Source organism: Pan troglodytes, chromosome 22 (assembly GCF_028858775.2).
Source record: "Pan troglodytes isolate AG18354 chromosome 22, NHGRI_mPanTro3-v2.0_pri, whole genome shotgun sequence".
In the NCBI taxonomy this organism is placed as follows: Eukaryota; Metazoa; Chordata; class Mammalia; order Primates; family Hominidae; genus Pan; species Pan troglodytes.
The window spans coordinates 30,106,532-30,120,362 of record NC_072420.2 but is presented as its reverse complement, the minus strand read 5'-3'; the positions used below and the strand labels follow the sequence as shown (position 1 = coordinate 30,120,362).

Here is a 13,831-nt window from a genome sequence, read left to right as displayed (position 1 = left end):
AAGAACTTCAGTAGTACAATTTTATGTAGATTTCATTCCACTAGCTTCACATAACCTAACAGTGTAAAAAGCATCTCTGTATTGCAGCACAGAATAAAAACTGAAGCTCAAAATGCTATACTCCTTCTAAAGGCAGGTAAGGGTTTAATTCAAAACTGAATAAGAAAGAACACCAGTGTTTATTAAAGGTATTACTGATACACACTCTAAAAGTACTAAGTACTATAGAATTGAAAACTTTTCCTCCTTGGTTTTAACAACTTTAACTATTCAGCAATATCATGTCGGTGTTTGGGTTTTTTGTTTTTTTTTTTAACATCTCTCATGCCTCTATTTGTAAAACATCTGGTTCCTCTTTATTTAGTTATGCTTCATCTCTTTAATATAGTTATGATTTTTTATCTTTTTACACAAAGTATATGTGCAATATATAAATAATAAATTTTTATTTTTCAACTTCTCTTGGAGGCACAATTTTTTTCCCTAAATTGTTGCTGTTTAATCGCCATTCATAGCTAGAATGTTCACGCTTGAAAACTTGCCACAATCCCAACTTTTAAACTTTCAACAATTAATAGACACAAAATTGAATATTCAAGCAATGTTTTTACTACTTCTAGGCTGTTTCCTTGCTATCTTTCACCGTATCTTAGCTTTAGCTGGCCTGTACTATCAGAGTTGTCCTCTTTCATACAATGCTTCCTTCCACCAACGGAAAAAAGAAAGAGGAGTAAACTAATCAATTTTCAGTTAATTTGTGTCTTGATGATGGAATAGAAAATAAGATTCAGGCCAGGCATGGTGGCTCATGCCTGAAATCCCTTTGGGAGGCCAAGACAGGCAGATCACGAGGTCAGGAGATCGAGACCATCCTGGCTCACACAGTGAAACCCCATCTCTACTAAAAATACAAAAAATAAATTTAAAAAAAAATTAGCCAGGCGCAGTGGCAGGCGCCTGTAGTCCCAGCTACTCCGGAGGCTGAGGCAGGAGAATGGCATGAACCCAGGAGGCAGAGCTTGCAGTGAGCCGAGATCGCACCACTGCACTCCAGCCTGGGCGACAAAGCAAGACTCCATCTCAAAAAAGAAAAAGAAAAGATTCAAAAGCAAGCATTGTTCTCACTTAGGATCCCATTAGATATTAATATTTTCAATTCATATCACCATATCTATCAGAATTTTTTTCCTTAGATGAAAGATCCTGGTTGGTCTGGTTTTGGTATCAACCAAAACAAGTTATTCAGGTCCACAGTTCATTTAAATGAACACCTGGAATATTAACTTTTATAGACACAAAACAGAGAACCTAAAGTGCTTTATAATTTCTTGAATCTATTCACAACCACTAATGATTAGGTAGAGAGTAAAGTCATTCTTAATTTGAAAACCTTCTTTTTAAAAAGCACTTACATATCACAGCATATCATGGTAAAAATGATAAAATGGTAATTGATACATATTAAAATAAGTAATTGAGCATTATATCTGACCTAGAAATTTAAAAACTATTTCCTTGACAAAAAAGAAAGTGGTGGAATTTAAATAGTAACAAGAAACTTTTACACTTACCAGCTTCTCAATTTCTGATTCAAGATTCTGTATACAGTCAAGTTTTCTCTTGCGACAGCGCTGTGCAGCAATTCTGTTTTTACTTCTTCTTCGAATATCATGGATACAATCCAGCTGTTCTGGAGTAAGCTTGTGCATTTTCAACAAGGACTGAAAATCATTTCGAGACAGTGAAATTATCCGTTGTGCATTGAATGGCAGTTTTACCTAGAATATGAAATAAATATTACTAATTATTGCTGTATTTTATAATTATAGTCAAACCTAGGAAGATGAAGGTATACATCTAAGTTTTTCAGAGAACTTATTTTACATTAAAGAAAACATAGGCCTCTATCCCAATTTCTATACAATCCATTATAATAAAAACTGATAATCTAATTTATATTTATGGTCTATTTCAAAAGACAAATACAATAAGCAGATTTTTTTTCAGCAAATCAAACATATTAACACAAATACTGACATATGTAAAATGTACAGACAGAATTTATTTTACTATTGCATGTTAATACACAGACGTTTTTACTCAACCCAAAAATAAAATCTATTTTATTTTTTGAAGGAAATGACTATACAGCATTGGTTTGATATTAGTATAATTATGCTAGTAATTTCTACAGCATTTCAGAAAATTTATTTTTCTATCAAGAAAATGTTAGTCTCACATAAATCACTCTAAAAGATACACATTTCACTTGCCAATATAAAAAAAGTTAGAAAAGTCTTATGAATATGTTAAAGTCATTTTGACATACTTAAATTTGGAAAAAGAAAAAGAAACTTTTTTAAAACAAAATTGTGTGGGTTTAATTATCAAAAATGTAAATGAAACACAGGTCAGTCTGGCAACCTACTTAACTTACCTTTTAAACTTACAGATATTAGTTACATAAAATGTTTTAAATTAAAAAAAAATTTTTTAATATTCTTTTTGTAGTAATTCCAAATGCTACATTTATAATGTCATAAAAATCTATATATAACCCATGCATACATGCTACTTCTTAATCACCAATCCATCTCCTTCCAAAGCCAAGATTATTTTTAAAAAAGAAAGCCTCTTTCAAAGCCATGCCTGTAATCCCAACAGCTATGAAACCAAAGAAAATGCCAAAGAATGGGATGCAGAGAAATTGGAATCCTTGTACACCTGTGGGAAAACAGTGCAACTGCCATGGAAAATGGTATGGAGGTTCTTCAAACCATTAAAAATCATAGCACTGTATGTCCCAGCAATCTCACTCCTGGGTATTTATCCAAAAGAACTGCAATCAGCATCTCAAAAGGTTATCTGCACTGATCTACACATATTTTTTTGGAGACAGGGTCTCTGTCATGCAGGAGTACGGTGGCACAATCATGGCTTACTGCAGCCTCAATCTCCTAGGCTCAAGCAATCCTCTCACCTCAGCTTCCTAAGTAGCTGGGACTACTGGCACATGCCACCATGCCTGGCTAATTTTTGTATTTTTTGTAGAGACGGGGTTTTACCATGTTGCTCAAGCTGATCTCAAACTCCTGGGCTCAGGCAATCTACCCACCTCAGCCTCCCAAGGTGTTGGGATTACAGGCATGAGCCACTGTGCCCAGTCTGTACTCCCCGCCATATTCGTTACCGCATTATTCACAATAGCCACGATATGGAAACAACCTAAATGTCCATGGATGGATGAACGGATAAAGAAAACGTGGTGTATATACACAAAGGAATACCATTCAGCCTGATAAAAAGAAGGAAATCCTGCCATTTGCCTACAATATGGAGAACTTGGGAGGCATCATGCTAAGTGAAATAAGCCAGACACAGAGGAGAGTAAATCCAACATGATTTCACTTATACGAAGTAGACAGAACAGTCAAACTCACAGAAACAGAGAGTAGAATGGTGGCTGCCAGGGGCTAGGGAGAGGGAAAAAATGGGGAATTGCAATTGGATGGGTTAAGTTTCAGTCATAAAAGAATAAGTTATAGAGATCTGCTGTACAATATTGTGCTTATACTTAACAATACTGTATCGTACACTTAAAATTTTGTTATAAGGGTAGATCCCATGTTAAGTATTCTTACAATAAACAAATAAAGCCCAAGAAAGGGGAAAAAATGCAATGAATAAAATAGAAAAATAATTTTTAAAAAGAATGTAAATTGTGATTATAAAGAGAAAAGCCAACTATTGAAAGGCAAACAAAATCATAAAATATAAAAACAAAAAAAGAAAAAATATTTTAATTAATATATTTTTGGAAGGAACTAACAGGCCCTTATCATTACTGGACTTATAAGTAATATTTTACAGAAAGGATCTATCAAATACAAACAGAATATACAAATCAAGCTTGCTTTGATTAATATCATACCAGCTACATGTAACTCATGCTAAATTAAGACATTCATCAATAGTTGAAATGGCCAAAGGAAAATTTAAAAATCAATGGCCATGAAAAACTAGATCCAATAAACTTTACTCCACTAGAAGTCACATTCCTACAACTAATCACTGTTAAACCACTGCTCAGGGACATGTCCCAGGTCTAGAGGTTCTTATTGGCAATGAGCAAGACTGAATATATGCTGCATTTTTCCAGGAGTTATCAAATAATGAGCATAGAATCATTATTCTTTTTTGTCTTGCAGCATGGCATTTGATTTAAACAATTAAATGGCCGATGTGTGAACACAGCCAATGTGTGAACCTACTTTATGGTTAATATATCTACTGGAAACAAATGAACACAGAAGTCCTTCAAACTTCATCTCTCTCTTTTGGTATTTATCACACAGTGTTTTTAAAAAATTTTTTGAGACAGTCTTGCTCTGTCTCCTAGGCTGGAGTGCAGTGGTGCAAACCTGGCTCACTGCAACCTCCGCCTCCCACATTCAAGCGCTTCTCCTGCCTCAGCCTCTCGAGTAGCTGGGATTACAGGCACCCACCACTACACCCAGCTAATTTTTGTAGAGACGGGGATTCGCCATGTTGGCCAGGCTGATCTCAAACTTCTGACTTCAGGTGATCCACCCACACCTCGGCTTCTCAAAGTGCTGGAATTACAGTTGTGGGCCACTGCGCCCAGCCCTATCACACAGTCTTACAATTAACTTTGTATGAGTTTCCTCCCCACTCCCTGAACCTGATTATATCCCTAATGATGCAAAGGGAGCTGATCCACAGTAAATCCCAATTAATGGTTATTAAAACAATGAATTAAGAACATATTCCTGCTCACCTCACATTCTTGTTCTCTGGCTGAACAGGATTCACTGTCTCCTTCGGTGTCCGTCTCAGAGTCGTCTCCCAAGCTAATGACACAAGCATATGGGCAAGGTTCTTGCTGGGGTTCTGAAACATAATCATCGTTTCCAATTTCCAAATTGCTTGAACAGCCTTCAGTACTCAGAGTACTTATAAAAGGGCAGTTGACAGAACTTAATGTTGTGAAAGTCCTTTGACCTGGTTCTGGGCTCTCACTAATCCTGATACCTAACCACGGACACTCAGACCGTTTCTGTGAGATCTGTTCTGAGCCATCTTTGGCCACAGCAGGTGATAACTGCATTTGGCAAGGAGTGTCCGTGCTGCAAATGTCACTCCAGAAGCCTTTTGCTAGGTGTTCTGCCACTTCTCGCTCCACACTACTCCTATCACTAGATGCAACACTAATATCTTCCCTGGTGCCCAAGTCAGATTTCAAAGGTAAATCCTGACTTTCACCAAATGTTTTTTCCTGGACGTCTGTACCTGACAAAGGCTTTTCTGTTAACACTGTTGTGTTTTGCATACCAGCAAAATTCAAGTCACCATATTGGTCATATGTGTGTAAAAGAGACAAAGAATAAAGTCCATGAGGGTCTATCGAAGAATTGTGGGGGAAAGGAGTCACTTCTGATTTTTCAGTTGGGCACTGAGAAGCAGGATCTTTCTTCGTTTCTTCAGGTTCCATTGCTAATTTACTTTCGTCACATTTTAACATCACCTGCAAATCTCTACACTCCGGGACTCCTCCCAGGCATTCATTTTCAGACCTTTCATTTGGCTGAACAGAAGCATGAATGTCTTTGACACTAGATTCCCCAGTACGGACTCTGTCAGTTCCAAATGCTTTTTGGAATTTTCTGTATTTGGGGCATAAAGAAGGCAAGACCAGAGCAGCATCCTTCTCTAAGCACATGGACTCATATGTCTGACTGGCACTGTCTTGTAGAGGAGGTGAGGCTTTTGCATTTCCTTGATACCTGCGGAGTTTACACTGAGGAGTCTGAACATTTTTATTTTCCAGAAATTCCTCCACTTCATCAGTTTCTAGATCCCTCTGGTCCAAAAGTGAAAGTTTAAGGTCTGTTTTCTGACAGTGTGATGAAAAGCATTTTTTTCTTGGGCATTCTTGCTGGTCTGCAGTGGAGTCCAAAAACTTAAATTTCAGAAACTGAAAGCAGGATTCCTCAATATTGTGTACACTTAAAAACTCCACACATTTGCACACTTCATCCACATTCTCTTTACTTAAAATCAGTTTAGCAGTGTAGGCAAACTGAATTAAAGGTTCAAATCCTTTAACTGTCACCTGTTGATACACAAAATAAAAACAAACACATCATTTGAAAGCTGTCTAGTACATAAAAACAAAATAAGTAGAAGAGGAATAGAGAGATATGTAACTTATTTGTGATAATTATAAAATATGTACTTTAATTTGAAGAAAACATATTCTTCTAAGAAATGTAAAAGAAAAAGATCCTGGAAAAGCATGCTTTTCACGGGGACCACACACTGTTTTATAGAGGCCTCTCTTAATTGCACATGAACTATGGTTTACTCACATAAGTTAAAGACGTAAGACATTACCACAATTTTCCCATGATAGTGGAAAAAAAAATCATCTATGAATTAGAGCAGGATGAACACTACCTGCCACACATAGTGAGTCTACTGCTAGCCCAGCTCCACATGGCCACTGTATTCCAAACAACTCCAACTGCTACAAGCTACAAAAGCAGAATTTTAAAGGATATAAAACAGTATTTCTAAAGCAGTTACAAAGTCTTGATCCATGGTAAATGCACACTAACTGGTAACTATTAACTTTACTGTCAAAAATTCCTAACAGTAAAAGTTTTAAAGATTCAGATTTTTAAAAGTGATCTAAGAGAAGTTATAAAAATCATGCCTCGGTACTGTTTCAGCAAAAATTCATGGACTCGAAGTAACAAAACTTTTAAGTAGAAACTTGCACATTTACATTAAACCTGCCTCTTAAAGTGAGAGGCAAATGGAACCAACTCCAGTACACAGAAGGCATCATCCTGGATTAAAAGCACAAAATTAATTTGAAACCACTGAGTTCTTATAAGAGTGGTCAAGATAATATTAATATTTGTGATTTTTTTTTTTTTTCTAAGACGGAGTCTCGCTCTGTCGCCCAGGCTGGAGTGCAGTGGCGCGATCTCGGCTCACTGCAAGCTCCGCCTCTCGGGTTCACGCCATTCTCCTGCCTCAGCCTCCCGAGCAGCTGGGACTACAGGCGCCTGCCACCATGCCCGGCTAATTTTTCTGTATTTTTAGTAGAGACGGGGGTTTCACCACATTAGCCAGGATGGTCTCTATCTCCTGACCTCATGATCCACTCGCCTCGGCCTCCCAAAGTGCTGGGATTACAGGCGTGAGCCACCGCGCCCGGCCGTGATCTTCTTAAAAACATAAACATGCTAAACCATATTCAGGCTTTTTAAAGGCTCCAATAAAAAGCAGTGATACCATCAAATGCTAATGAGAATGCAGATAAACTAAATCACTCACATATTGCTAGTGGGAATGTAAAATGGTACAGACACTTTGAAAAAAACTTTCTTATAAAACTAAACATGCAACTACCATATGACCCAGCAACTGCACTCCTGGTCTTTTATCCCAGAGAAATGCAAACTTATGTTCACACAAAAACCAGTACACAAATGTTTACAGCAATTTTATTTGTGATAGCCAAAAACCAGAATTAGCCTGATTTCCTTCAACAGGTAAAAAGCTACACACACACACACACACACACACACACACACACACACGGTACATCCATACTACAGAATATTACTCAGCAATAAAAAGGAATAAATTGCTGATACACACAAGCTGGATAATCTCAGCTAAGTCAAACAACATCAATCCTAAGAGGTAATATACTGCATAATTCCATTTATATAACATTTTTAGAATGACAAAACTTTAGAAAAGGAAGAAAGATTAGTGGTTGCCATGGATTAGGCACGGAGGAAGGGGGCAAGGGGATGAGGGCATGGAGTGTAGGCAGGAGATGTCTGTGGTTATAAAAGGACAACACAAGGGATCTTTGTGTGTTGGCAAGTTCAGTATCTTTTCTTTTCTTTTTTTTTTTTTTTGAGGCAGAGTCTCTCTCTGTCACCCAGGCTAGAGTGCAGCGGCGCGATCTTGGCTCACTGCAAGTGATTCTCCTGCCTCAGTCTCCCAAGTAGCTGGGATTACAGGTGCCCGCCACCACGCCTGGCTAATTTTTGTATTTTTAGTAGAGATGTGGTTTCACCATGTTGGCCAGGCTGGTCTCGAACTCCTGACCTCAGGTGATCTGCCTGCCTCGCCCTCCCAAAGTGCTGGGATTACAGGCGTGAGCCACTGGGCCCGGCTGTTATCTTAACTATGGTGGTGGATACACAAACCTTTGCAGGGGATAAAATTATATAGAACTTAACCCGCACACACACATGCTAGTACAAGCAAAACTGTGGCAATCTGAACGCTATGGGAGATTGTATCAATATCCTGGTTGTAATACTATACTACAATTTTGCAAAATGTTATCAATGGCGGACACTGGACAAAGTGAAAAGGAACTCTGCATTGTTTCTTACATCTGCACATGAAAACATCAGTGTGACAGTTAATATTAAATGTCAACTTGATTGGATTGAAGTTAAAGTCTTGTTTCTGGGTGTGTCAGTGAGGGCGTTGCTAGAGAAGACTAACATTTGAGTCAGTGGACTGGGAGAGGAAGACCCACCCTCAATATGGGTGGGCACCATCCACTCAGCTGCCAGCGAGGCTGGAACAAAACAGGAGGAAAAAGGTGGGATAGGTGACTTGCTGAGTCTTCCAGCTTTCATCTTTCTCCCCTCCTGGATGCCTCCTGCCCTTGACATCAGACGCCAGGTTCTTTGGCCTTTGGACTCTTAGACTTACACCAGCGGTTTGCCGAGGGCTCTTGGGCCTTTGGCCACAGACTGAAGGCTCTACAGTGTTGGCTTCCCTACTTTTGAGGCCTCTGGACTCGGACTGGGCCACTACTAGCTTCCTTCCTCCTCAGCTTGCAGGTGGCCTATAATGGGCCTTCACCTTGTGAACATGTGAGCCAATTCTCCTTAACAAACGCCCCTTCATACATACATATATCCTATTAGTTCTGTCCCTCTGGAGAACCCTAATACACTCGATAAAAATTTCAATTAAAATTTTTAAATACGTTAAAATAATCTAAAAAGGTCTTTAGGATAGTGAGTTATAAGGTATTTTGACACTGTCACTATAATGAAACACTTCAAATATTTGAAAACTTATGATTTACACATTAAATTAGAAAGAATGAATGCATACACACATGCATGTATGCACATACCTTTCCTCCTAAATCCATGAATCAAACTTTGCTTTACTTGTAAAGTCTCATTCAATAATTTGAAAATATGAACCATAGTTAATACATCTCCATTATAAAATGTGTTGTTCTTTTTTTAAAACAATGGCTAGTTCATAGGTTGGCCTTTTTTACCATTTTCTTGATATTGCACCATTGACTCTGACCTCTGCTACAAAACTAACAGACAACCTGTTCCCAAAACCGTAGCTGCAGTTTCACAGAAGTAGGCATGGACAGCAACAAGCTAAACTGTAGACTTAGTTTACAGTTTATTCAACCGTATCCAACTGGGAATATCCCACATAGACCTGTCATACTCAAAGGATTTCTACATTCTTTCTCCATATTCCTCCTAACTTCTATTTGTGTCCCAATGCCACAGCCTTGATACTCTGCTAGTAGCAGTTACTAACTAACTAAAGCAAGGGATGCTGCTAAGAGTCAGCACAGCCAGCACATCCCCACCCAAAAGAGAGTTCCTCTGAAAGGCAGGACATTAACAAGGACCCAAATATTTGTTAGCCTGAGCTCCACAACAGACCAGAGAAAAAGATGTATGTAAAAATAAGGCTATATAAAAATAACGCAACACTGTTTATTTTTTCTAATCAATACATAAAGACAAAGTCAAGAAAGAAGGGGAGACAGAACACTCATGGAGTGCCTCCTTTTCATAGGAGATGTCTTGAGAAAATGGACGTTTTATAGAACCCTAAACCTAGTGATATGGTTTGGCTGTGTCTCCACCCAAATCTTATCTTGAATTGTAGCTCCCACAATTGCCACGTCATGGGAGGGACCCAATGGGAGGTCACTGAATCACAGGGGCGGGTCTTTCCAGTGCTATTCTGGTGATAGTGAATAAGTCTCACGAGATGTGATGGTTTTATAAGGGGGAGCTTCACTGCACAAGTTCTCTCTTGCCCACCACCATGTAAGTCCCTTTGCTTTTCCTTCGTCTTCCACCATGATTGTGAGGTCTCCCCAGCCATGTGCAACTGTGAGCCGATTAAACTTCTTTCCTTTAAAAATTACCCAGTTTCAGGTATGTCTTTATTAGCGCCACGAGAACAGACTAACACACATAGCTACAATTGCTGATCACTGGAAAGGGCCCCTAGAAGAGAATGTCACACAGCACAGACTCTCAAAACCATGACTTTTCCAATTGCCTACAATCCACTGGGCGTGTCCTGATTTGGTCATTTCATCAAAAATAACATAACAGTGGGTGTTATGTTATATCCAACTGCTCAGTAATGTTAACCAACATTCAAAATTAATGATTTTACATTAAAAAAACTAAAAAAAAAAAAAAGGGTTGCGCAGAACCTGGGAAATGCTCCATAGCCACCTGACAAGGAGACTGTGCTTTATTTTCAACATTATGAACCATAAAAAACTTAAGTAAAAGTAGATTAAAATTGCCAAAAACATGGATCTCTCACCTCTTCTGGAAGAGTAATGTTCAGCTCTCCATCAGCCTGGCCTACGATTCTTGAGTGGAAGTAACTGCTGCATGCCGCCAGCACGGACCGGTGAGCGCGGAACCGCTGTCCCTCCACAAAGATGGTGACATCGCACAGCACATCTTTCTTCCGCTGGTCATTAAGGCTGAGTAAAACATTGGTGCTATGCACAGAAGATTCATAGGCAAAAACCGAGTTCTCACTCAGAGACATTCTGCATAACAAATGTTGTCGGGAAGTTCAGTGGAAAGCATGCTTCTAATTATCATCAACCTGCAAACACACATGCAAGATTTCACTTAAATAACATCTTGTTAAAAAATGACAGTGTCAAATACAGGCTAAGATACATACTCATTAAAACAAAAATGAAAATAAAAAACCTCCAGAGGAACAACCTAGAGGTATTTATTCAATGTACTTCATTTAAAATAGGTTCTTGATAGCAGTTTTTCTAACTAATTTTACGGAAAAGATTCTTGGTGTGAGGGAACTTTTTGAACCAAGGATTTCATGGCTCTCTGAAAGTGAGACATTACACACTGAGTAACCACCTACTCTGAGCAAACAGATGGGAGCAGGGAATTTCTGGTGGCATCCCAATCCTATTGTTTTGAGACAGTTGAGAGAGAGAGAGAAGGCAGGAGAGACAGCCAGAGAGGTAAGAAGGAAGGTCCCCAGAGGTCACACCTTGGGATGAGACTGATAGTAAAACAGGCATGTGCTGTTCCACATTCTCCACACCCCATTCCTCAACATCTGATAGATGGCAAGTGAATTTAGTGTTTTATAACAAGGGACACTGTTCTACAAAAGGTAAAGTTCCTCCAACACCAAGAAGAAAATGACTGAAATGTGTCAAGCCAGATCTTGGTAGTAAGTCTTTTTATACAGTAAGATTTACTTCACACTACAAACACAAGCAAGTAAAACTACCTCATTAATTACATGCAGAAACTAGGTTTTCTCAAAATGCTAAGAAAAAGTTATAATTTTATATTTTTTAAAATACATACTAACATATAATAGCCTCCAAATAGTTTTTGATCACATACACACTACTGCCAAAAACAAGAATACCCCCAATACATGTATGCTTATCTATATTTTTCAGACATGTGCTACTATTCTGATATATATGTTCTGAGAAACACAGAAGTTCAAAGTAACAGGTTAAAAGAGAAGTTCTAATATTGTCTTCCAGCACCCTATGGCCGGAAAGGATGATACTGTGAGGAGCTTATTGGCCTTTATCCGTGTGATGCCTCACGGTATCATCCCTGCGTCATTCACTTCTGTTCTCCTGACACACGGGAAGCCTTCAAATGGTCAGTGAATGAGTAAATGGTACTGCTTTCAGATTTGCTACACACTCCAAACAAAAATGCAAGGAGAAATAAGGACTACTGAAGTTCAGTCCCAAGGTTAAGGATCACAACTTATTTACTGATTCAGCATACCACACGAAATCACTGGTAACTTCAAAATTAAACACTAGAACTAACTCCAGTTTTGGCCCATACAAGAATATAAATTTATTTTTAGCAATTAGTCTTAATACTTCAGTTATCAACACAAGAAATTAGTGTTAAGAATAATAGGGAAAACCATCAATCAAAGAAGTTATTTATCTTTTGTGGGTGGCACCACACACAGACCACTGCCCTCTTCTTTCTTCAAGACTATACCCTGCCCAGAGCACACTGCCCTCCCAACCAAGCCGGACTCCATGGCTGACCACCTGACCTACTATGTCCCTGTACCCACGCTCCCAGCCTCCTTATTCTTTCCTGGTATCTAGGATGCACACCCTTCAAAACTATACTAATCTTACTTTTATAGCTCATCATTCTTTTGAACACAGCACTGCCAGAAAACACTGTAGAAATACGCAGACTGGTGTCATTATAAATTTACAATGTGCAGTCACAGGCTCTTGGTACTGTTCACCAGTTTTCTGGTATGTCCCTGTCTCCTGTTCTCTATAATAGCTTTCTACCTTGCCACTTTTCTCCTCCTGACACCAGCATCTCTCCTAGCAAATCACCATGAGTGGGACCCAACCTCAGAAAAAACAGTCCTCCTACCACCTCCATCAGGTTCCCTCTTCTGTTGAAAACAATCTGTAATGTATTCTCTTAATCCCGTGCCATGCCTGCTTCTCTGGGATCCAATATCTTCTCTTAAGACCCTGTCTCATATATATCCAACCTCTCCCTCTATGCTGGCTCCTTCCCATAATGTTTGTTAATGAACACGTTTAAGTCTCTCCAGAGACTATCCTAGAGATGTTAACTATCAATGGCAAGATTATTAAGCTGTAATTCTTCACCAGGCACTGAGCTAAGTGCTAGATAGAGTTTCTCTCATTTATGCCTCAAAACAGCCCTGTGATGCTCCTCTATCATCCCAATTTTACAGATGTGGAAACCAAGGCTCAGTAAGAAGTATCTTGGCCAACATCAAAAGACCAATAAGACAAAGATGGGGAATTGCCACCAGACATTTTTTTTAACTACTCCATCATTCTGTCTCCAGTTAGTACTAGCTGAACGCACAGTATGGAGATTCACTGCAGCAATGTGGGGAGCTGGATATTACTAAAAGGTTATGCTTGAGAATACAGATATGGACCGCAGAGAGAGCAAGAAAAAAAAAATTGGACCTGAGCTTCAGAAAGAGAATGACTCTGGGCCTTAGAAACTGAAATCTAAAGGTTCTTTGGATCTCAAGGTGACTCCACACAAATAATTCCTACACCTTCACCCTAGAGCTGCTAGTAGTCAACTACATACATCTGTGGCCCACCGCTTCTCATCCTGCCACCAGCTGGCTGACTACTCACCTCAAATTCCAGAGAATTAATTATTGGCTCAACATCTGTTTAGGCAGTTTTCAGTAACACATCATCTCATGGGTTGAGAGCTAGCTTACAAATTTGCTGCCCCTGGGCGAGATGCCAACCCCAAGTCCTGTCAGCTGCAGCTGAGAGAAACTAGAAATTCAGGTAGTAAAACAGCCATCCAGGAGGACCCCTCTAAGAAGGATCAGTCTCCCTTCAAGTGGATTGAGCACAGCATGCACCATGACTGATGCTGTTCATACAAGAAATCTGGGACTCACTCCTCATTCC

At 39.0% G+C, this 13,831-nt stretch overlaps 1 protein-coding gene across 20 annotated transcripts in view; it reads right to left on the bottom strand.

The window, feature by feature from the left end:
• BACH1 (BTB domain and CNC homolog 1) overlaps window positions 1–13,831 on the bottom strand; it is a 451,645-nt gene that overhangs the window by 418,760 nt on the left and 19,054 nt on the right. For all 20 annotated transcript variants that reach the window (XR_010154581.1, XR_010154586.1, XR_010154588.1 and 17 more), the window contains 3 exons: window positions 10,678–10,971; window positions 4,799–6,133; window positions 1,572–1,778 (listed from right to left, as the gene is read on the bottom strand). Coding sequence is in view for 11 of the 20 variants with exons in the window: in XM_063803727.1 (XP_063659797.1) it covers window positions 1,572–1,778; window positions 4,799–6,133; window positions 10,678–10,911 (1,776 nt within the window). In the remaining 9 variants the exon portion in view is untranslated. The remainder of the gene's footprint in view (window positions 1–1,571; window positions 1,779–4,798; window positions 6,134–10,677; window positions 10,972–13,831) is intronic.